We start from the raw sequence: 25,979 nt of genomic DNA, 5'->3' as shown, positions 1-25,979 counted from the left end.
CTTGGACACTATCTTGGATTTCTCAGCTCGCCACCATTTATGCCGGTGTAATGAAGTATTTCGACCCCCATAGAATAATGACCCCCCGGTCATTATTCTATAGAAAAAGTGACCCCCCGGTCATAGTATTATGACCTCCAGATCATAGTACTATGACTCCCCCACGTGAAGTAAACTGAACCTCACGAAGAATATTGACTCCCATAAAAAAACGACCCCCGGTCATTTGGTCAAATTTAGTGATAACTCATGTATCTAAGGCCTAATTGCTGCATTTTATGCCCCCACTCGGGGGATGGGGGCATATAGATTTGCCCTTGTCCGTCCGTCCGTCCTTCCGTTTGACCATTAGCCCCAGATACCATCACTTAACACAGAAATCAGAGCATTCCGCAACGGGAAAAGGGATTCTATTTCTAGACGCTGTATCTTGGTGTATACATTTTTTTTTCAGGAAAATAACAATTCAAAGTACGTTCACAAAACACACCAGTGTCAATAATCCCTGCAAACTTCGGTATGAAGTAATTCTTCAGAAGAAAACTGCACAAGAAACTGCTAGCATAGAACTTAGTATTAATAGAAGTTGCAATACTTAGCAGTGGCAGTAAAGTACGGTAGCGGCAACAATAGAAAGTAGTAGTAGTAGTAGTAGTGGCAGTGGTAGTGACAGTTGCAGTAGCAGCAGCAGCAGCAGCAGCAGAGGAATAAGTGACAGCAACAACAGCAGCAGGAGAAGAAGAGGTAGATGTGCAAGACGTATTAGTGGAAGCAGGTATAGTAGTATCAGTAGTAGCAGTTGTAGTAGTAGTAGTAGTAGTAGAAGTAGTAGTAGTAGTAGTAGAAGAAGAAGAAGAAGAAGTATATGTAGTAATAGCAATAGAAGTAGCAGCACTAGTAGTTGTAGTACAATCAAAATGTTAAATATTGGCAATGGATGGTATTTGAGTTGTAGATCTAGTAAAATTGTCCGTTAGGTTTGGTGGGGATCACTTTTTAATAGATATTATCGTCGAAAGTCGTTTTAGGAGCCGGTGTTTTACACGGAAAGAGTAACTTTTTAAAATAGAATAATGTCCGGGAATCGATATTGTATGAGAGTTCGAATGTAGTAATTTCGGCAGTGAGTAGAGTCACTTTTTCTATAGAATAATAACCGGGGTCGTTATTCTATGAGATTCGAAGGGAGTCATCTTTAGGGGGTCAGTATTTTACTTGGAGGGGTCAGTTTTTCTATAGAATAATGACCGGGGGGTCGTTATTCTATAGAGTTTTCAAAGGGAGTCAGTTTTTTATAAGGGGAGTCAATATTTTACAGGAGGGGTCGAAATACTTCATTACACCGGCACTTCCAAATTCTACAAACTTTTACGAACATTTCGGTATATAACATGCCTTGTTAAAAATTGGGTCCGGGTTACCCCTAAAACTAGCGGACTTTCTTGGCCGAAGTCCCCTCACCATATCTGAACCAGAGTCTAAGTTTTGTTTGGGATTTCAATCTGCAAACCCAGAGTTATATATCTCTTAAATTAGTCAAAAATATGCACTTAGGACCTCCAAGATCTTGTCGCATATATCTCATCAAGTATCTGACCTGGAATCATGAAACTTTATAGGGGATGGTGTTAAGCGTGTGAAGGTATGCATACATGTATATACCCCTTTCCCAGTCAACTTACACAGAAAATCATCAAGAGTTACATATCAAATTAATTGGATTCCTGCCATTTTTTTGGTGTGACGGCTGAATTATTACATCACTGTCTGCTCTATGTGATTTTTCTGATGATTTCTCTGAAATATGCAAAATTTTAAATATCTACTATTATTTCACCATATTATTGAATCACCATGTTTTATAAATTTTCTAGTATTCTTTACATTTTTATAACATAATATATCTAGGACAAACTTGAGAATGGAGAAAATGGAATACAATTTGCATAACAAGCAGTTTAACTTAATGAACACTAGAAATAATGCTTCGAGCAAATTTAATAATTATTTATTGTCTTATTGATTAAATAAAGATAACCAATATTTATTGTTTACGGCAATTTGTTAACGTAATAAAAATATCGTAATGATTTCACCTCAAACGTGTATTTTAAGTTTTACACACAGCTCACCACAAAATTTTGACAAAAGACCGCATCTTGCGAGATGCTGAAAGGAAGAGGAATTAGCCATCATATCCTTAAGGTTAGCGTTTTGAAGTAAATATTTTTGCAGCATTCGAATATTCACGAGATTAAACGATATAACGTAATATGTGTATTGTTCAGTAGTTTTTATTTTTTTAAATTTGCGTTCCCTACAGATATTTTATTTCATATGTAAACAAACATGCCAGTGCTTGTTTTTGGACTTTCTTCGCACAATACATTCTTTTAACACTGTATTTCTTTCATGATGTCTAACTGTTTTCTCAGTATCGAAGCTTATTCCATAAATTACGACATTCGAAATCCACGATTTTACTCATCTAAAATATATTTTCCGTTCTATATATAGATTGCTTCCAATGATGACTATATTTAGACACAAAGTTTTGACAGTATTTGTCGCGATGTCGTTAACTACAGTAGCCATTATGTACAGTAACACCAGATACATATCGACAGTCAACTACGTGCATTTTGAAAATAATCAGGAACAAAATCAAATACCTAAACATATAGACCAAAACCGGTTAGTCCTAAATGACACTTTTAAGACTGGTTCAGAAGTAGGCGTTGAAAATATGATTGTAAAAGATTCAAGAAGGCTGTTAGAAGTGATAAATTCTTCAGAGAACTTGAGTGTTTACATAAAAGATCTGGATGGTGTTTTGGAAGATGTTTCTAATGTGAATGATGATATATTCAAAGGTAATCACACTGAAACTAATCTGGAAACTCGTAGAGGAGGAGAATTTAATTCACCAATAAAATATGTTCGTGACGATAAAATAGTGATAGCTTTGTATCACATTTACCATACACAGCTGAAATGGGCTACCAAAAAGTTGGACATGTCTAAATGTTATCACACTTCAAACTGTAGAGTTATACACCAGGCAAAATGTTCCGATACACCTGTAGAGGCGGATGCTGTTGTATTCCAGGGAAACAACATGCCGAGGGATCGTCCCACAAGACTTGATAAAAACCAAGTGTTCGTGTATCTAAATATAGAATCACCGCAATATCTTCAACAGACCAGAATAGGTAACCCCTTTTTTAATGATTTTTTCAACTGGACTATGACATACAGACAAGATTCTGATATCCCATACCTCTATGGAACAGTTTTACCTCGAAGTTATGATAAAAGTGAGTATTTATCGAAAGCTGAGAAAGTGAGCGGAGCTTTGGATATCAAAAATTACCACGACAAATATAACATTACAGACAGACGTACAGATAGAGATAAGAAGAACTATTCCGCTATATTCAGAAAAAAGAAAAAATCTTCTGTTTGGTTCGTGAGTCATTGCGGTACAGCGAGTAAAAGAGAGCTGTATATTTCAAAAATGAAGAAATTCACCGATGTTGATATATTTGGAAGATGCAGTGAAAGAACAAACGAGTGTCCAAAAAAGAATCCACACTGTGGCAAAAATGTTAAAGATAACTATAAATTCTTTTTGGCTTTTGAAAATTCGCTTTGTGAGGATTACATAACAGAAAAAGTTTTCAGGTGGCTAAGTGAGGATATTATAGTTGTTGTGCGCGGGGCGCGTTATTATAAACGCTATTTGCCAGACGGTACCTATATCGACGCAGACGGCTTTAATTCAGCAGAAGATCTTGCCAAATTTTTGACACAGTTAGGTTCAGATGAAGATGAATATTTGAAATATTTGAAAAGAAAGGATGAATATCAGGTAATTAGCGAGGAAGAGCACGTGCAACTTGCGTACTGTAACCTGTGCTATAAATTGAACAATCTAGAACGTTTCAGAAAACCCGCTCGTCTTTTATACGAGTGGTGGAACGCTGAAAAATGTATTAGACCAAACGATATATTTAGGTAAAAGTGACAAAACAGGATATGTGTTAATATAATGCGATAAAACGAAAATATTGTGTCTCATTCAAAGTAATAAAACAATTTTTTCTTATGGTGAAAATATTAAATAGGCTGTCTAAGGAAATGATCAGATTTTGGTAAAGTAATGGATTTTTGGATCGATTGTCTCACAATGCAGAAATTTCCTTACTGCAAACCGAACAAAATAGTGCGGAAAGTAGTTCCATGCCATAAATTAAGTCAACCATCAAAATATAATTATTCCGGCACGACTCAATTTTCAGCTGTCAGACGTCCAAAACAAGAAATTCTTATCGTGTTTTTCAATTTTTATTATATACATTTCTGTTGTGTATTTCTGACTGCAGTAACATATTATGACGCTTCTACTTGGTTTGAAAACCTTATAATATATTATTTATAAACTCTCTTCCGAAAATGCAGGACCGTAGGAAGCATTTTCAGATTTGGGTGGGGGTACACATTATGAAAATCAGCTAAAATTGACTCGCTGTCAAAAAAGTGCTAAGATAATTACCATAATCGTTCAAATTATGGGGGGGGGGGGGGGGAGCGTCTCCCCCTGGACTACAGTCCTGAAATGTTAAATGTCACAGGTCACTGGAATCTGTATAGATAATTTCAAGCAGTGATCGTGAATTCATATTTTATAGTTTCATAAGATGCCAATCCGCTTAACTTATTTATATTCACACCTTTTAATTATTGTAAATCTGTGACCCTCCTTTAAATGGGCATAAAAACAGCCGAATAAAATACTATACTGTGAGAGGAAAAACAAAAGTTCCACTTTACGTGACTTACGTGACATATTTCATAATGCTTGCAGTTTTTTAAATGGATTTCTGAATTTGTAATGTTAAATACCTTTGACATCGCCAAAGATGTAGATGTACCCGAAGCAGAGACTAAGAAATCGCTGCGCTCAGATTGTACATATTTTAAAACCTCCTGTTTCCGTTCATCATTTGACATTTTGTAACCATAAACGGCAGTATTACGGTGTCCTGTTTGGGCTAATATTAATTGTTCTGGGACATTATCTTAGTTTAATCATATTTTATTGCATGTAATTTTCATTTCTACATATATACAAAACATACATAATAAATAATCATATATTGAAATGAAAAGAACAGCAAATGGGTTGGACTTAAAGTTATGCCAACATTATAAATAGTCCTCCCCATAATTATCTTGAAACAGTCTAGTGGCCGTTGCAGCTCTTAAAATGCGCTCCACGTAAGCGCTCAAGGACCTTCTCGCACACCATATAGTCCGGACTTCTGCATGTGCACAAAAATGACACATTTTGCCCACATGTGGTTAATTGTAGATGTGATTTTAGAAAAAGTAATATATGGAAATAAAGAATTAGCGCGTAGCTCAATTACAGAGGTTTTCAGCTTTATTATGTATATTATAGCGTTTTGCATTTATGCTGGATGACATAGAATTTTTGTACCGAAAATTGTGGTGCAAACATACTGACAACTTTTCCAACTTCAGTCTTTTTATTGAAGCAAGAATTTTTAACGCATTGTTACATTGGAATAAAATCTGTTTTTACAGTAACTTTGAAATTCCTCAGAAATAGTATCATATTCCACCATCCACCTGATACATACATTTCAATATAGCATAGTCCTAAAAGTATGCAATAATTAGCTGTATCAATTTACCTGTACGTATTGTGTGTCAGAAAAAATTTTGTTGACTTCATCATTCATGCTCATCGAAAATTTCTAGAGCCTGTGATCCGAATCGTATTCTTTGCCAGACATGATGACATGTGCGTTGTTGTCCGCAGTTGTGTAAGTCGGTTACTTACCTCGTAATCCAGTATTCCTGAATATGAAAAACCTGCGCACGTGAAAAACTGTAAACACAGTGTGTACATACCACGTGGTTTGTGACGTCATTTTCGGGTATTACGGCAAGAAAATTAATAAACAAATCCGTCGATTCAGAACTTAAAAACACCGTAAGTATTTCATTTTTTTCACCGATTTAAATAATTCTTTTACGAGGCTCAAGCCAAGATAGTGGGCTATAAACACAAGGTAATGCTTTTCTGAAATTCTAAGCAGTTTTTGCAAATGTCCGTTCCAACCCTGAAACTCGGCAAATTCTTGGAGGGTAATACGGCAAGAAAAACCAATGTTTTACGAAATAATGCATGATTGCTTTCTTTTACTTTGCTGTGTCTTTCACCGCTGTTTATTTCAGTTCCAAGAAGGCCTGCGAACCACTTTACTTGAAATAAAACGGTAGGTTTCTCTGTGAAAAATGTATCTTCCGAAAATGCTAATACGGCAAGAATGACTCGACGGCAAGTTCATGAATACACATACTGTTCCTTTACCAACCGTTTCGCGGATTATTGAGTTTGAGACTCGTTTCCTCATGTATAATACCTGTTTGCAGATTTATTTAGCTTTTAAGATAATTTCGGTATGATATGATATGAAAGAACGGCTTTTTTCAATGCTTCTTAAGGTTCGTTTAGTAGATCTATTAAAATTTTCTGTTTCATTACTTATTATCTAATAATTTAGAGCTTTCAAGAGAAGTTTACTAATTTCTACTTTATTTATAGTCTCGAGAGTTATCTTAAAATTGAGTTCTTATGTATCTATACTGTTGCATCCGCGAATGCTAACAACCATCTTAAAAGATTCAAACTGCCAAAATGTCTACAAAAAGTGTTTGAAATTAAAAATACATCCTACATGTTCACATTATGTGTATACTTATCAAGCATTAGTGAAAGTTGGTCTTCTGAACAATGTCTATCAATAATAGTAATTGATAATGTATCGAAACTTTATATAGGATTAAGTCTTTGAGATTTCGTGATTATGGTGGTAGATCTACCAAACTTTGATATAAAAAGCTTGATGTTAGCAAAGACAAATACTTGAATGACGTATTTTAACTTTTTCAGAGTAATGACGAGAACGAAGACTAAACTTAAACTTTGGAAACGATCTAAGACTTCAGTGTTCAGATACAGAAACCAACAAGCGAGTTCAGATGTAAAGTGTGTTACATCGTGGATACGTACAGAAGATAAAATTTTCAGTAAAGTACTTATTAACATAAAATTAACACATTAAATTATAGTACATGTATATGCAGATAGTAACAAATTTAAGAAATTTATTAAACGTTTGAAATGTAAAACATAACAGTGAAATATAAGTAAAATTGGAAATATTCATTTTATCAGACCCAACAAAGCAATGGCAATACAACAAATGCAAAATCAATAAAAGGTCACCAGGCTGGCTTTGTAGTTTCCATATACGCAACGACACATTATGCATAATAAAACTTAGTAATCAACGTTCATAAATAAAGACTGTGCAGCATCTTTTTGTGATAAATTTGTTTTTCAAAATTATCTTTTACTCAAACAAAAAGTTTACTGACGCTGGGCAAACTAAAACATGTATATGATATAAAGTTATTGTAAGAGCAAAGCATTTCCATCTCGACTTTGCATTTGTCGTATCGTCCATTAATCAAAGTTTAATCAATGTAAACCATATATAAATAATAAATATATACATGTGTATGCAGTACTTCTTGTATGTCATACTAGATTCACCTTTAAAAAAATAAAAATAATATACAAAAGGTAATGTGTTAAAATATTTGTTCAAATATCTGGACACTTTCAACGCGTAAACCAACGACGAGAAGAATATAATAAATTCGAGTTTGAGTAAAACTTCTTTGTATCTCATAAAGACCACAACAAATGTGAGAGAAAGAATATATTGCATGACCTTTGAATAAAGCCTTAGTGATTAGCCATATATAAGTGCGATATTGATCTGCTCCTGAGGCATGCCTCTGCTGGTGAATAAAACATAGTTATCACAGACGGAATCAAGGGTCATGTAATGAAACAGTTGTCTACTACTAAATTATACGAACCTAGTTATGATAAGGAACGCAGAATCATTACTGATGATAACTCGAGCTTATCATAAAACTTAAAAATCATATAATCCAATCATATAATGATGAAACCAGAAAGTGCTAAAACTTTTTGCCCTAAAAAAAGGTAAAAGTAAAAGTATGAAAAAGTAAAAGTAAAATGTAAATAAAGTAAAAGTAAAAAGTAAATAAAGTAAAAGTATGAAAAGAAAAGAAGATTTATCCTGTTTGATAAACGTAACATGTTGAATTTGAATTTTCTTAAGATTTTGCATAATCTAATATCAAAATTGTACAGTATTACATGCATTCTTCAGACCCCTATACGTATGTTGTCATAGTATCAAATTATTTTTGACAAACGATAAATATCTTTTATGATCAATATTACAGTCGTTCAAAATATCGTTTCAGAATCATGGTCGTAAAATGGAATGTAAGACTATGCCTATACAATCACTTTACTTGCCAACATTATTCGTAAAAAGTATTTTCAAGTTGTATTAAACAGGCAGACTTTAAAAAATAATCTCGAGACGGCTATGACAGTCTTTTATCGCTCACATAGTACAACTGCTTGTAAAGCAAAGCCCCCATCCTTCCTATGGACTGAAAGTGCATGAAAAGGTAACAATAATTTTGAAAACAGACCACTGAATTATTCTTTCTAATCAATTTTAGGCATACGGAAAAATGTTTTGTCAACACTTCAAAAATGAAACAGGGCTTTACTGTAAGTTTATAAACGGTTCCGTCTAGTTTAGCATACCATGCACTAAGTAGGTAGGCCCTATTTACTTACCTGCTGACAGAATTAAGTAGTTTTAAAGAACCAAGTCTAAACTGCTGTTAGGGACAATATGTGTATTCATGAATCTGTTTGCCGTCATATCATTCTTGTCGTATTAGCATTTTCCGAAGACATATGTTTTCACAGAGAAACCTACCATTTTATTTCCAGTAAAGTGATTCGCTGGCCTTCTTGAAACCGAAATAAACAGCGGTGAAAGACACAAAAAATGTAAAGGAAAGCAATCCGGTATGATTTTGTAAAACACGGCTTTTTCTTGCCGTATTACCCTCCAAGAATTTGTCGAATTTCAGGGTTGGAACGGACCTTGCAAAAACTGCTCAGAATTTCAGAAAAACATTGCCTTGTGTTTATAGCCAACTATCTTGGATTGAGCCTCGTAAAAGAATTATTCAAATCGGTGAAAAAAATGAAATACTTACGGTGTTTTTAAGTTCTGAATCGACGGATTTGTTTATTAATTTTCTTGCCGTAATACCCGAAAATGACGTCACAAACCACGTGGTATGTACACACTGAAACACCTCAAGCGCTACGCGCTCTCGGTTTTCACGTTTTTCACGTGCGCAGGTTTTTCATATTCAGGAATACCTCCTACTCGGTCAGTAACCATTACCTATCAGCAACAGCAATGAAAGTTTTACTAAGGAAAAAAGGATTACTTTTAGTGATAGGGTCAAGTCTAGTTTTCTGGATGTTGCTTCAAAGTGGAATAAATTTTGAAGAATCTATGGCTGATAAAAAGCAGGACACAGTTTTAACAGCACAAAAAAGTAAGTATGGTAAATCTGCTGTTCTGTTGTTATTCATTCAAAATAAGATTTTTTTTTCTGTTCAGCGAAAAAAAATGTATACCATTTCTTTAATGGAACTGTATGATCAAGGTTTTAATAACCGTCTATGCTTGCTGAAATTACTGGCCTGTCACAGTTCTGCTGAACTGTTTTTGGTTGCAAAAGTCGCTGTTTTGTCCAAACAAGAGCTGTCCGAGGACAGCAATGCTCGACTTTTCAACAGCCTTATCAATTGAATGAATATTAAAGTCCAAACAAGAGCACTGCCTTGTGGGTGCAGACGCTCATCTGATTTTTTTTGTGTCTGTATAATAGAAATATTGACCTACCCATGATTTTCTAAGTCCAAAAGGGGCCAAAATTCATGCAGAAAGCAATGCAGAGTTAAGGTACTTGCTATGCAGTGATAGCTTTTGATGGTGAACAAGTGTTGCAAGTTTTAAAGCAATAGCTCTGACCATAAAAGAGAAAAGTTGACCTAAACGCAAAACTTAAACAAGAAATCTAATATTTTCTAAGTCCAAAAGGGGCCATAATTCTTGCAAAAAGCAGGATGGAGTTATGTTTCTTGCTATACAGGGTCAGCTATTGATGGTGAACAAGTGTTGTAAGTTTTAAAGCAATAGCTTTGATAGTTTAGGGGAAAAGCTGACCTAAACATAAAACTTAACCAGGCAATGCCAACGCTGATCAAGTGATGACAATAACTCATCATTTTTTTTCAAAATATCAGATGAGCTAAAAAAAAGGGGCATAATTTAGAGATACCAGCTTACATATAAAAACTTAACCAAAAAACTGCTAAGTCAAAAACGGGGCATAATTTTGTAAAAATGCAAAGTACAGTTATGGAACCTGTGCACTGCATGTCAGATCATGACAGTGAAAAAGTGTGTGAAGTTTCAATCCATTCCCATCTGTGGATACTGAGATACCAGCTTACATACAAAAACTTAACCAAAAACTGCAAAGTCAAAAAAGGGGCAAAATTTTGTAAAATTGCAAAGTAGTGTTATGGAACCTATGCACTGCATGTCAGATCATCACAGTGAATAAGACTGTGAAGTTTCAATCCATTCCCATTACTGGGTACTGAGATACCAGCTTACATATAAAACCTTAATAAAAAATTTCTATGTCGAAAAAGGGGCATAATTCTGTAAAAAAGCAAAACAGAGTTGTGGAACCTGTGCAATGTGAGTCAGTTTATCACATACAAGCTTACATAAAAAAAAAAAAAAATCGGAACGCCGACACATGGATGAGTCCAACAGCTCTATACCTGTTCTTTGAATAGATGAGCTAAAAAACCAAACAAGCAAATTTGATGAATTGGTAACCCTGCTGAATGGGTTTTTGGTGAGGAATGGCAAAGAAATATATCCGGTTAATAACTCTGGTGTTACTTCAGCAATCTGACTGAAACTTGACAATGCAGCATTTCCCTATAGTGGTGAACATGTATATGAAGTTTTATTTAAATATTCCAAACCACTTCCTAGATGTGGCTCCGGACGGACGTACAACGCCATTACTATATCCCTTTGCCTACAACACTGAAAATGCGATTCCTAACTAACAACTTTTCCACACAAATCTCTACCTATGAAACTGGTTTCTTGGTTTTCTTAACCAGTGCTGACATGTTCTGCACAAGTTATGAACAACTTTTACACATAAATCTCTACCCAGTTAGCAGGTTTCCTGGAATTTCTTAACCAACAATGACATGATCTCTGGAGTTATGTACAACATCTCCACATAAATCTCTACATACTACTCAGGTTTCCTGAATTTCTTAACTAGTACTGACATGTTCTCCACTAGTTAAGAACAACTTCTCCACATGCATGTCCACTTATTAAACAGTTTCCCTGTAGTTCTTTTACAACAAAGACATGTTCTCCAAAAGAAATTGGAAACTTCTTCACAAGTATTTCTACCTATTTAATAGGTTTCCTGAAATTCTTAACCAATATTTTAAGACGTTCTCCATAAGTTATGAACAACTTCTTCGTTTGTATCTGTACCTAGCTGATTTTTGCCAGTTCAGATGTGTAACAAAAAACGGTCATTGTGGAATGTTTAATACAAGTTCCACACTAAAGGGTGACTACTCTTTCATCGACCTTAGATTAATACAGATGTCTGTTGCATACTGAAATATCGTTTTTTCTTCAAATAAGTATAACATATTTTGTAGAATACAAAATCAACATGCTGTATACATGTGCAAAAATAAAATAAGTTAAATTGCATGATATTCTCGGCTAGAAAATTTGTACTGTGCACTCTGACTCCAGGAATCCACTGACAAAGCTGGCAAAACTTACCGCTTGTAACACACTATCAATGATATTTTGCATTTAAATGAAATTTACTTGTACATGACAGTAACAATGGGAATATATTTTCAAATTAACATTAAAAGAATAAAAAGAATAAATATAATTACCTACCGCCTCCTTTGTTTGAAAGAGGTCTATAAATAACTTATAGAGTGCTTAACAGGTCTATAATAATTACCAGACCTGCCCTACTTTTATTGTTTACAATACTACTAAGTATATAGGCATGAGAAATTTGTGCATATCATTAAATGCAAGACCTTACTGGCCAGTTTTTCAACTCTAGCACTAAGAAAGGCTTAAGCCAGTATTAATTAAGCCATCGTTCAACCTTGTTTTTTTTAAAGGATTTTTACTAATACTCGGCGGGTATATTTGTGATGTACTAGCTAAGCCTTGGTCACACACTTTCAACATGTAGATACAGTCATCGGACCGTTTCGCTATATTTTTACATCACGAAAGGGTTTGCTCAGTCCCGTATGATTCCCTCCTTCCGCAACATTTCTGCTTTAACTACATGCTGGAAATTTTTAGTATAGTAATTGACAAGTAAATGAGGTAATAAAACACTAACAAAACATTGCTAACAAAACACCAACAAAACATGATATGCAAATTATGTTACAAGTTGATACAAAACACTAACAGAATGCTTTATGTTTTGTTAGTGTTTCATTATATGTGCTAAAGAAAACACTAACAAAACACTGCTAACAAAATACCAACAAAACATATGATAAGCTAAAGAGCTAGGTTACAAATTTAAACAAAACACTAACAGAATATTTTATGTTTTTTTAGTGTTTCATTACAAAATACCATTAAAACATGAACAAGATACACTTTGCTGTTTCTTTCAGTATCTCGAAATTCGTTCAACACCTGACTGCGATAAAATTTAAACATGTAATGTTAAACAGGTCCTGGGATTTAGAACATGCAATTATCTCACTGTGAATTGGTTTTCAAATATGTCATACCTGGAATTTAATTTGGTATAATTATCTGATTTCTACTGGATTTTATTTTTATAGAGGTATTGCCTTTTTAAACCATTAGCAGTCAGGTTACAATCCCTCCAGTCCGTTCATCCAGATCTCAATCTAACCATAACAACAAAAATAGACAACACATCTTCACAAAACATTGTATGCAGCTAGAAGGCAATAAGGAAGTCCTTTTATTTCATTCATAAAACAAAAAAGGGCAAAGAACAAATCAAAAACGCATTAAATTTCTTCTTGAAACCAGACGTGTGAGAAAAAAGATGGAGTGGGGTGAATAATGGTTTTGAGGACACTGTTCTAGCTATGTGCAACTAGTTTCAGTCGGGGTGTGCAACAAAGCACAGACAGCTTCACACACATTTCAGTGCTGTCACCAAAAGGGTCCATATTTGAATCCAACTAGATACACAAATCTATTTCTTTAGTTTTCAATCAGATAAGTTTTAGATCTAGATTTTATGAAATGTACATTCCTACAAGGTCTCATGTAGATCAGTTAGAAAACATGCTTTCTTAGGAGTGCTACCATTAGTTTTGTAATGATTTGTTATAGTGATCAAGTTTTTGACCCAAATCATGCACTTTTAAACATGGTTTAGACTTCATTAAAGACCTGCTCCAGTTCTACCTTTTAACCTAAAATTGTCACTGAAAAGCATGAAAATCCTGACTATGAACAGTGACGCCTGTCAAAATAGTGTCTATTTTATATAAAATTCTATATAAAATACCTGTGGTTTTGCGTGCTAAAGTGTGGTGCGTGGATGTTAACTGTTACCTATTGTAATCATGGGTTGCATACACACAATAGAATTTGTATAGCTGCGGAGCAGGGCTTTTAAAATTAACATTTTCACAAAATTCCATGTATATTAGGTTGATTATATGGTGTTAACAGGTTTCTCTGTGATCTGACAGTTTCTGTTAATCCAGTTTCAAACTTGACCTAGATTTATATAAAGACAAACATTCTGACAAGGTTTCATGAAGATTTGCTTGAAAATGTGGCCCGTTATTGTTTTTCTATCATTTGACAAAGTTTTTGACCCCAGATAATTCCATATCAGTCTCATTCAAGACTTAATTGTGGCAATCTTTCTGAACAAGTTTCATAAAGATTGGGTGAAAATTCTGATGTCTGTGGTAGTTGAAGATGGGCACAGGGTGGCCACAGTAGCTCACACTGAGCACTTTGTGAGCTTAAAAAATACCATGTAACACCTTTGTTCTATTTTTGTTATGTTTATTGTATACTTAAATTCATTACTATTCATATAAAAAGTTAATTTTCAGATTCACACAATTAGGGCTTTGTATACAGCTGCGACTGCTTTGTAGTTTTAAGATGAGGAGAAATTATTACAACATGGCAATGTCCTTCAGTACATAAAACAAATAAAATGTCAGTTGTCATTTTACCATACCTTCATTCATTAACATGCTAATTAATTTTAACTGCTGCAGTATGTTGGCAACAATTTTTTTTCACACAGATAAAAGCATTTTCATCTGCTTATAGATCATTATTAATTGCCTTGCAAAGTGCAGATTACCTGTGACTTTAGTTTAAAGATGCTACTGAGCCCCGTCATTTCACAAAAATAAAATTAGGCTTAAAAAAAAATTGTTTGTTTCCGGTATCCCGACCTACCCTAAATTTTTCGCCCGACCCTAAATGTTTTAATGGCCTTGGAGAATATTTTTTTCAACTTTTTAACAACAAGTTGACTGCACTTTTTATGCTTTAAACCTGTCCAGTGATGTTAGAAATCAACTTACAGATGCTCTAAAGCCATTTCTCCCTTATTGCATTCATTTTTTGACACAAAAATAATTTCTGGAAAGTCTCACTTAATAAAAAAAATCCAAAGAAGAAAACTTTTCAGACCTACCTACCCTAATTTTTTTGAGCATGTTCGAATTACCGAAAACAAAAAATTTTTTTTTAGGCCTTCAGGGTTTTTTCTCAGTATTTTGGGAATAGTACCAGTACCCGTGCTATTGGGGAAAATTCTGTTGCTTTTGGTCAAAGGGAAATGTTTATGAAGCACATTTTGCAGTAGTTAATTCAAAATAACAACTGAGAAGGCTCTGAACTCTGTTTAATTATTAATACTGTCATTCAGTTATCACTTTACAGAGAAATCTCTCTGTTTTTGGCAGTCTGAATTTTTCAGTAACATCTCATGTGAGCATGAATGTGTAGATTAACCCGTCAGTAATGGCAGTTCACCAGACCCAACAAACACAGATTTCTCTTCTACTTTATTGCTTAGCGATGCACCCTCTTTTTCTTGAACATTCTGTTGTTTTGAAAGCATTTCATAGATTCTTTTCTTCTTTTCCGACTGCCTTAATCTTTTTCAGTAGTAATTGCATGCTGTTTTGCAACATTTTATCAGTAAAACGGGATGCAAGTAACAATCGTATCCCCAATAACCAAGTGAAAACCGAACCAGAACATGCTGATAATATGCATAATAAGACTTAGCACTGATCACTCCTTTAAGGTTTGGTTGAAATCTGCCCTATCATATAATAGAAGTGGCTAAACACCATAAAATTTTATGAATCAAGGGCAAAAAACTCTGCTAAAAACACTGAACTGGAACAAGCCCATGATATGCAAAACTAGGCTTGACAATGATACAGTGACATTTGGTGTAATTCCTCCTCGTGGTATTGGACAAGGCCGCAGCAAATTGATTACTTGGTCAACGGATTTCCCGCTCCATTTTTTTCCAAAATCAAAAACAAATATTTTTTTTTGAAAATCAGCTTCCGCTCACTTCAGTTTTTGCAGACCAATTTCAAAATTTCAGAGCGGGCGTTTTTCACTGTTTAGGGGCCTTATTATCACTGTGAAGCGACAGTAATTCCTAAAATTTAATACTTTTTATCAAAATTGTCCATTAAAACACCAGAAGAACATGATTGAGGCTCCGTGCTGCCCCAGTTTGCAAAACTGACAGCCGAAAAGACAGATTGTGTAAATAAATCCTTGAAAGATCATTAGAAAGAGTTTCCGCAAAACATTTTTTTTCTCAAGATGAACATCAATTTCTCATCAGTTAAAACAGTGTCATTTAATAATGGCTGGTGATTAAAACAACGTTTTGCTGCAATCCTTAAAATTATACACATATATCAGCAGTAATTTGGTAGTACTTAAATGATGAACAGGTGGTATAATTCAGTTTGGACTTCACATACAGTGTTACATCATTATCATAAATAATGTATTGTTGAAAAAACTTTGATTTTAAGGACTGGAACACTGCTTCTCTCAGCTATGTAAAATGAACACAATTTTCTTGCGGAGAAGGGGTACGCACATGGAACTTTATTAGGGCAAAGGAATCCTAAAGAGCTTACAAACTCACAATCCAAGAAAACATGCATTAAAGGCTTACTTTTTTATTTTTCAAGTAGAGTTGAAAAACAAGAATATTATATAACTGTTTATAGATCCTTTTTCAGATTTGTTTAATGGGTACCATCAGATCTATTTATCAAAAAGAAACTGAAGATGATAATGCATTTATTGTTAAGACTTGCATCATCAAAAGTAAGTCTTTCCTTATTTGCCAAAGTTAAATGTGAAATCAAAGAACAACAGAAAGTGCAAAATTTGTCATTGAATTTGGCCATCAGTGGATGATGGATTTCCTGGCATCTGGTGAAATTGCATTGAAAGTTGACAGACACTATGATATATAGGTCATGAGTATACCTAATCATAGTACTGGTGAGGTGATTGCAGAATTTTTCATATATATAATGATTTCTGTTATACACTACATGAGAGTAACAGCTTTTTTATTCTTATGTAGTGACATAGAATCTAAGGCAAAACCCTTTATGTGGCCAGGGTACTGGCTTGCCTAGGATAAAACTTAGCAAACACATTAGTTCTATACACTAGAAATACGGTCAAATTGCAAGATTGTCTTGTATCCGCCTGTTGTCCCTCCAGTTTGTTTAAATGTCTAAACGTTTGTAATGTATTTTGGGAACAGTTTGTAATTAAACCTTCAACATTTAAAGATCTTTCGTTCTTTTATGTATTTTCAAGCCATTTTGATATCGAGGCTTGTGCGATGTTTTTGCAGTGTTTGTTGACTTTTGTGACAAGGTTTTTATGCCCCCGAAGGGAGGCATATAGTTTTTGAACCGTCTGTCGGTCTGTCCGCAATTTTCGTGTCCGGTCCATATCTTTGTCATCGATGGATGGATTTTCAAATAACTTGGCATGAATGTGTACCACAGTAAGACGACGTGTCGCGCGCAAGACCCAGGTCCGTAGCTCAAAGGTCAAGGTCACACTTAGACGTTAAAGGTCATTTTTCATGATAGTGCATTCGTGTCCGGTCCATATCTTTGTCATCGATGGATGGATTTTCAAATAACTTGGCATGAATGTGTACCACAGTAAGACGCCGTGTCGCGCGCAAGACCCAGGTCCGTAGCTCAAAGGTCAAGGTCACACTTAGACGTTAAAGGTCATATTTCATGATAGTGCATTGATGGGCGTGTCCGGTCCATATCTTTGTCATTCATGCATGGATTTTAAAATTATTGAGCATGAATGTGTACCACAGTAAGACGACGTGTCGCGCACAAGGTTCGTAGCTCAAAGGTCCTAAACTCTAACATCGGCCATAACTATTCATTCAAAGTGCCATCGGGGGCATGTGTCATCCTATGGAGACAGCTCTTGTTTATTTTTTTCTTCAAATCGCTCCTCGCCCGCTCCAAAAGTAGGTGAAATCCAAAAACAAATATTTTTATTTTTATTTCGCTCGCTCGCTCCTAAATTTTTTGGAAAAATTCCGATGACCAAGAAATTAATTTGGTGTGGCCCAAGGTAAAATATGACAAATCAAGGTGCATAACTCTATTTAAAATCAGTGAACTGGAGCATGTCAACAACATGCACAAGGCTTGGCACTGATTATTTTTGTAAGGTTTGGTGGAAAATCACCCAATCATGTAAGAGAAGTGACCAAAACATCATAAAATGATGGATCAAGGACCACGAACAAATCTGAAAATGCCAATAACATTAATAACATGCATGACATGACACTGATCACTCCTGTAAAGTTTGCTGGAAATCCACAAAATAATGTAAGAGAAGAGACCTAAACATAATCAAGGACCATAACTTTGGTGAAAATCATCAAACCAGAAAATGCCAACAATATGCACAACTAGCCTTGGAAATGATCACTCTTGTGAAGTTTGGTGTAAATATATCCAGTAGTGTTGGAGGAGTTGGGTGGACAAACTTATATAAACAGACAGACTGACAGACAGACAGATGAACAACACTACATCCACTACATGTGGAAGATATAACTCCTTCCATTAGTAGTTAAAGCAGCTCCCCTGTAAGTCTTCTTGACATTTTTTCTAGTTATGATTTGTTCATTCTTTATCTCTCATTTTTCATTTATTTTGCTCTTCAGAAATGAAGAAAAGTAACACCAAGTTGAATATGGAGAACATTGATAACAAATGGAACAAACAGGAAGTACATAAAGCACATTCAGTAAAGGTAAGATGATATCATACTGCAACTTCTGACAACTCAACAAAACAACAACCTTTATTACTATTTGCGAAAAATATTTAAGTTTAATTATTTCATCCAGATTTAAAATCAGTGAAATATTCTTTGGGTTTGTCTGAAAAATTAAGTTAAAAACCAAGCTACAATTGTTCAGTGGCATACACTTCATTCAGGCGCATAGCTAGGGCATTTTTCATAATACGCAGACGTAATGGGGAATGGGGGTCGGTGTATCCTCCCCTTAAGGTATTGGACCCCTAATAGTAATGTTTAAAAAATGGCATTTATTTGGTATATTCTTAATGTTGACCATGTTTCGCACAGTGTTGCAAATTTTAAACAACTTTTACCGTGCCATTTTTTGTAAATTTTGTATAATTCATGGTATTTCCTCAAGCTCAAGTAGAGACAAATTTCAATGTGATGGTCACTATCTAAAACGTTTGCAGAGAATTCATTACAGCATTAATTTTGATAAAAGAAACATCAAACTATTGTTAAACAATTATAAAACAAAAAATAAAACTGTAAATATCATTTTTTCTAGGGTGCCTCAAGTAAACAGATTTAATGAGACAGAATTCTAACTCCAACATCGAAAAATTAAGGTCGAATCCTGTGGGTCTGTTTTTAATTTTGCTCACTTCATTCAAAAATAACCTTGGGGCAGAAGTAAAACCTACATGCATTTCTTCCACAATATGTAATCTAAAGAATGAAGGCAAAATAGAGAACTTTTACCGCATGGAACTCAGTATTTTTAAAGATGTCTAACTCTACCCCTCCTGATTCAGAGGTAAATTTACTTTGAACAGCAAAAAATCGCTTATAAAATGAAAATTTACCATTTTTGTACAATATAGTCTTGAAAGAAGTAAAAACTTACTAGAAAAAAAGGAAAATATGGAAAAAAATTTTGGTCCCAGTGGGGCTTGAACCTACGCCCCTCTGAAAATTGCAGTCAAAGTAGGTTTATGGTAGGAATTGAATACTCTTCAAAAAGGAGGTACTCTATTACGGGTCCAATACCTTAATTATTTATCAATGTGAGAACGGCAAATAGTGCATTTTAGCGTGTATTTAAAGCAAAAACATTGCACGAAAACCTTATTCTTTGTTAATTGATTATATGAAATGTTTTATTTTACTAGATGTGTGTGTAATATTGCACGTGCAATCTGTGGTTTAGTGATCCATGTTATATATGTGCAAGTATTAACTCCAAACAAATGGTTAGTGGTGACACACTTTGAAAATATCATCATGATTGGATATCTTTCAAGAGATATGTCTGCAAGTACATAATTATATACGATAGTTTTACAAGGAATTTGCCATAACTCAAAACTGAATACTAGACTAGTCAACAAAGAAACGTTAAGTTTCATGATACTGATACAAATGTACCAAATCTGAAGCTGATACCTTGCGTAGGGAAAGCTTTCCAGTATAGCTAGGTCTTCATTACGTCAACTTCATTAAACGTATTCCCTTATCTTTTTTAAAAAAGTAAAACAGTATTCTGCAAAATGTTTCTTACACTTTTAAAATCATTTCGCAGTTTTGCCATCATGATCTCGTGTTTCTCATGCATCATTTTTTCTAACGATTGCTAAGCGAGAGATAACGATGGCAAATGGAGAGATCGAAAAACTCTAGCAATTTCGCGCTTTGCCATCGTGATTTAGCGCATGTAAAAATTCTTGATTTCTCACTTCGTCATCGTGATCCCGCGCTTTGCCATCATGATTTCGCGCTGTGCAAACAAACGAAAATTTCCGGCTTTAACATTAGCATTGGGTAGACATTTAACCAACAATATTTCTTCATAAAAAATGTTAAAAACATAGCGTGACAGTTAATATATTTCAACGTCATCTAAAACCAAGTATAATTACACTGAAATCTTGATTGGATAATTTTTTAGAATGTTGTTAAAAGTCTTCTGAATTATAATACATAAAATGTAGTTACCTTATTTAAAGGCCATTGAAAAAACTGTAAGCACCAATTATAAAGAAAGGACACATTTTTCTCAATGTGAATTGGTTGATCAGATACGGTAATATCTTATGACTTGTATCAGTGTTAAAACTTGGCAATACGCGTAGGATTTAACTAGGTGTAAGTATTTCTATTTACATGTATGATTTAACTAGGTGTAAGTATTTCTATTATAATTTATTTTCTACAAATTTGGAACCATACAATAATAGACAATTTCATATTATAAGATACAAATGTATATCTTTAATATCTGAAAATAACCAAATTACGTCTGCAGCATTATACAAATTGTCCTGATTTCTCAACCAACAGTTGATTGTGTTATAATTTATTATAGAAATTTGACTCTTTAAACCATTGATTGTGTTGTAATTTATTATAGAAATTTGACTCTTTAACCGTTAGGCCTAAAAAAAAAAATTCTTTGTTTCCGGTAACATGCTGAAAAAAATTAGGGTAGGTAGGTCGGAATTTTTTATATTTTTGGAAATTTTTTTTATTAAGGGGGACTTTTCGGAAATTATTTTTTTGTCAAAAATGCATAAAAAGTGCAGTTTTGCATCTTTTTCTTAAAAAGTTGAAAAAAATATTCTCCAAGGCCATAAAAACATTTAGGGTCAGGCCAAAAATTTAGGGTAGGTTGGGATACCGGAAACAAACAAATTTTTTTTTTTTACGCCTTAGCAAAAACGGCGTATGAATGTAATATTTCAATCAAATAGTAGAATAATGACCGTACCTAAATTGTTATAAAACTACAAATCAATTATTGATGAATTTCAATGCACATTTTAAATCAACTAATTATGTAAACCAGTTTGCTATTACTTCATTTTATTGTACTTCAAACAAAATATTTAGTAAGCAATGATTGCGTATGGAGCAATCTCTGTTACACGATATAGACTTCTTGTTGCAAGCAAACAAACTAGACAGTTTAATTGCCAGATTTTCACTACACAGCTGCGTAAAAGCAGCTACGCATCTGTCATTTATGAACTTGCTTCAAAAACTTGACCTTTAGCCTGATGTCGGGCAAGTGATTCTGTCTTTGTGACCAAGAATGACAGATAAGTCCATTTCAGAAATTTAGCAGGGTTAATGTTCAACAACTTTATACAGAAACTTGGCAGAAAGGTTCCACTGTTTGGTAAGTGTCACAGAAGACTGTATAAACAGAAATGCACGTCACCATCTGACACATAATGTTGTTGTATATTTCTTGGTAAACTGGAAGTAACATCTTTTATTTTTATTTAATATGTGGTTAACTTAGAATACAAAACATGATTTTATTTACATCTGCATGCCATTAATAAATGGTTATGGGGTGTGTCTTCAACTTCAAGTCTGCTGAAAATTCTACATCCAAGAGAAATTGTCATCATAATTATTACAGCAGACGGTACTTTTGAAGCCCGCCTGTCAGAAGTCCGTTTTTTTAAAATCAAACCTTCAAAAATCATGCATATGATTATTCACAGACTGAATTTTCTCAAGTCATTCTGAAATTTTGAAGAAACTTTTGATCTGACCTTAAGGTAATTTTTCTGAGAATTCTAACTATTGTTGGCTATGTGAGTGAGTTTTGATAAAGTGTATGATTTTTTAAAAGCTCAATGTAAACATTAAACTGAAATAGTAGGATTAACAATCATAAAACCATCTAGAACTGTCAGCCTTTTGAGCAGACTGAATACACCCCAATACCATCCCTGACTTGTATCTTATGATTATATACCTGTGCACTATAAATGACACAGATGGACAGACTGACATTGTGACTCCAGTATACCTACAACTGAATTTCATTTACAGGGGTATAAATATTGCTACTCTAGGCCTATGTATTCATTTTTTATTCATGTTTTATTTTAGGTGAAAACACCATTCAAAATGTCACCACCTGCACAACTAGCGGAGAGGGTACGTTCAAAGTGTACAGCATATCTCCGATCACTACCAAAGAAACCTATAGTCTACCCTATTACAACAAATGCACACTATAATCTCCTCTTCTGTCCAATGTGTAAACTTGCTTCAACATACTGGACTAAGTTTTTTAAGATGCTTGAAGTGTATAAAGCAAACTCCAGTATTCATTCACCATATGATATACCTATCAGTATTGCAAAACCTACAAAAGAAAGACTACAGATAATTCAGGGTACCCCTGGAACTCGATATGACAGTTACTACAAGTTCATGTTTGTACGTGATCCCTATGCAAGAATTTTATCTGCATATGTCGATAAACTATTTGCTCCAAATCCAACATTTTGGAAAGACCTCTGCAGAAAAATTATTACATCAGTAAGAGATAGAAGTAAGCCACATGCAAAGTGTTGGTCCGACTTATCGTTTGAGGAATATATCCGTGCTATCGTTACCGCTCATCGAAGACCAGCTGAATCTGGAATGACAGACTGTCATGATGCTAGTTTCATAGGCTACTGTCATCCGTGTGAACTTAAAATGGACTCTATTGGAAAAATGGAAACATTTTCATCTGATTCAAACTTTTTGTATCAAAAGTTAAACTTAAGCAGAACTTTAAACACCCTCGGAAAACAAGGGAAGCAATTAGCTGATGAAGATGCATTACTGGACACAGTAATCTCCCCTTTCAAATGGAAAAATGATATTAAAAAATGCATTCCTTGGCATGAAGCTCTTCAAAGAATATGGAGAAAACTGCAGATACGAGGTGTAATAGGAAAAGAACAGTTACCTCTAACAGCCGAACAAGCTGAAAAAATAAGTCAACAAGAATTTATTGATCTCATTAAGAAAACACAAGAAAATACCTCATATTCGGAACGAAAACAACAACGTACAGAAGCCCTCATAGAAATCTACAGTCACGTTGAAATGGAGTATTTACATCAATTGAAAGTATCATATAAAAATGATTTTGACTTTTTTGAGTATGAAGATAGTCCGGCAAATATATTCAACATCAATAGAAAGGATATACAGTATTATGGATACCTAGACTTAGGACAAAAATAACTCTTCCTTTCGGTGTATTATTAAATTATTAAAAAGACGAAGCAAGAATTAATAACAAAAGACTTTTTTGTAAAATGCACTGCTGAAATTTAATACATGCAAATAAGGGAAAAAATATTAGTTTTGGTGCAATAAAAAAACAACAACAAAAAAACATGTTTCACTGAAAGAACATTAGGTGCAATATTTTCAGGAATGGTGCGGAAACCAAGGAAAATATAAAATCTGGTATTCACAAGTGAAAGATTATAAGATTCTTTCACTGGTTGTAGGTGCATATGGGAATATCCGGCCTCGAGGGTAACTGTTCAGGCGGTAACGAGGCTCCTTGCCGAGTTACCGCTTAAACAGTTACCCGAGAGCCGGATATTCCCATCTGCACCTATAACCAGTGACAGAATCTTTTTCTTGCATACCGATTTCAAGAAATACTAATAGAATCAATCAAACGGCTTTCTTTTTAGAACTATTTCTTATAGCAGTGTATTTAAACAAAGTGCGGGAAACCAATGTCCGTAAACTGGAAAGACGTCATGACATTTCAAAGCAGATAACAATGTTTAGTTCCAGTTTTGTTTTATCAGTTGAAGCGTAATGTTATGAATTTTTGATAAAATAACGTGATTCGAATTGAGAAATTACTATCAGGAACCAATATTAGGAACTGTCAAGGTATTGAATTTTTATTTCGTTTTTTAAATAAAATATAAATTACTACATAAATCTTCTACATATATGTATTTCGTAATACGTCAATTACAGCACGAGAGTCATCTTACACCCTGGGGTGTAAGATGGATTTTTCCAGCACCGGTAAAAATACCGAAAATCCCTGTCTGGTATGCAAGAAATTTCATTCTTGCATACCAGAAGGGGATTTCTGGTGGTTTCACCGGTGCTGGAAAACTCCATCTTACACCCCGGGGTGTAAGATGACTCTCGTGCTGTAAATGATGTATAACGAACTACATATGTACAGAAGGTGTGTGTAGTAATAATAATGTTTTTCGTAAAACGGGATAAAAATTAAATACCTTGATAGTTCCTCTTTGTTCCTTATAATATATTTCTCGATTCAAAAACCGTTATTTTACGGAAATAACATAACGTTTCATTGCAGATGATAAAACAAAACCGGAACTCTTGTGTTGTTTTCGTCTCTGTAACGTCATGACGTTCTTCCTGTTTACAGACGTAAAGTTCCCGCGCTTAGTTAATACGCTACTATAAGAAAAAAGTGCTATAAGAAAATCATTAGTTTGAATTTATTATTAACTCTTCTTTGTTGAATATGGTATGCAAGAAAAAGATTCTATCACTGGCTGTAGGTGCAGATGGGAATATCCGGCTCTCGGGTAACTGTAAATTACGCGGTTACTCGGCTGGAGCCTTGTAACCGCCTGAAACAGTAACCCTCGAGACCGGAAATTCCCATCTGTACCTGCAACCAGTGAAAGAACCTTATAATCTTAACAAAGTTTCTTTTTATTTCCTTTATCTTTTTAAATGACTTTTACCAATGTATACTAGTTTTACCTGGTCAGCACCACAGATACTTGGCAACATCACATGCAAAATCATGATACCACAAAGTTAATATGAGAAGAAAGGAGATTTTTTTTTTTATTTCTTTTACATTTAAATATTATTGAGGGCTTTTTGTTTTACAGGTATTTAGTTCTATTACTTATTATATGTTTTTAATGATGTATATTTTGGAAAAAAATTCCAATTATTTATAATCCATATTCTTTTGTGTTTAACTGTAGTTCTGTTATAGTGAAAATTATGAAAATGAAACTGTGATAGTTTAAAAGATATCTTTGATAATATTCTGCTCATAACTGTAGAAAATATTTCGAATTAAAACCCAAGATGTGATAAACCCTATTTTTCAACGTCACATGCAAGACATTTTCAAGTTTGAAGTTTAGTCTTTTTAACAGAGTTGGTATAGAAAATTTCAGTGGAAAAGAATTAATTCATACAGCAATATTAACACTTCTAATTCTATATTACTTTTAAATCATTGTTGGGTGGGGGGTGGGGTGACTAATTTTCATGGCTCAGTCAATCCAGAACAAACAAGAGGGCCATGAAGGCCCTTTATCACTCACCTGACCTATTGACCTAAAGATCATCAAGATTAACATTCTGGCCAAGTTTTATTAAGATATGGACATAAATGTGGCCTCTAAAGTGTTAACTAGCTATTTCTATGATTTGACCCCGTGACCTAGTTTTTGACCCGACATGACCCAGATTCGAACTTGACCTAAAGATAATCAAGTTTAACATTCTGACTAAGATTCATGAAGATACAGTCATAAATGTGGCCTCTAGATTGTTAACAAGCTTTTCCTTTGATATGACCTAGTGACCTAGTTTTTGAACCCATCTGACCCAGATTTAAACTTGACCAAAAGATCATCAAGA

At 34.2% G+C, this 25,979-nt stretch overlaps 2 protein-coding genes across 2 annotated transcripts; both read left to right on the top strand.

Moving 5' to 3' along the window:
* The first annotated feature begins 2,572 nt into the window (after nt 1–2,572).
* Nucleotides 2,573–4,021, top strand: LOC128546780 (alpha-(1,3)-fucosyltransferase C-like). The gene has a single exon (XM_053518105.1). It carries the CDS (start codon nt 2,573–2,575, stop codon nt 4,019–4,021), a length of 1,449 nt encoding a protein of 482 aa, XP_053374080.1.
* Nucleotides 4,022–9,385: 5,364 nt separating this feature from the next.
* LOC123532468 (carbohydrate sulfotransferase 10-like) lies at nt 9,386–24,317 on the top strand. Its single transcript, XM_053517438.1, has 3 exons — nt 9,386–9,570; nt 18,421–18,509; nt 22,410–24,317. The coding sequence occupies exons 1-3, from the start codon at nt 9,429–9,431 to the stop codon at nt 23,541–23,543; spliced, it is 1,365 nt and encodes a 454-aa protein (XP_053373413.1). The 5' UTR covers nt 9,386–9,428; the 3' UTR covers nt 23,544–24,317.
* The last annotated feature ends 1,662 nt before the right edge of the window (nt 24,318–25,979 follow it).

This window comes from Mercenaria mercenaria, chromosome 11 (assembly GCF_021730395.1).
Source record: "Mercenaria mercenaria strain notata chromosome 11, MADL_Memer_1, whole genome shotgun sequence".
Taxonomy (NCBI): Eukaryota; Metazoa; Mollusca; class Bivalvia; order Venerida; family Veneridae; genus Mercenaria; species Mercenaria mercenaria.
The sequence above is the reverse complement of the archived record's forward strand: the minus strand, read 5'-3'. Positions and strand labels throughout refer to the sequence as shown.

Excerpts from the sequence above, each read along its gene's own strand:
- LOC123532468 (XM_053517438.1), top strand. The coding sequence starts at position 9,429 with ATGAAAGTTTTACTAAGGAAAAAAGGATTACTTTTAGTGATAGGGTCA. Across the intron at positions 9,571-18,420 it reads AGTTTTAACAGCACAAAAAA|AAATGAAGAAAAGTAACACC; the intron begins GTAAGTATGGTA and ends TTTGCTCTTCAG. Across the intron at positions 18,510-22,409 it reads ATAAAGCACATTCAGTAAAG|GTGAAAACACCATTCAAAAT; the intron begins GTAAGATGATAT and ends GTTTTATTTTAG.
- LOC128546780 (XM_053518105.1), top strand. The coding sequence starts at position 2,573 with ATGTCGTTAACTACAGTAGCCATTATGTACAGTAACACCAGATACATA.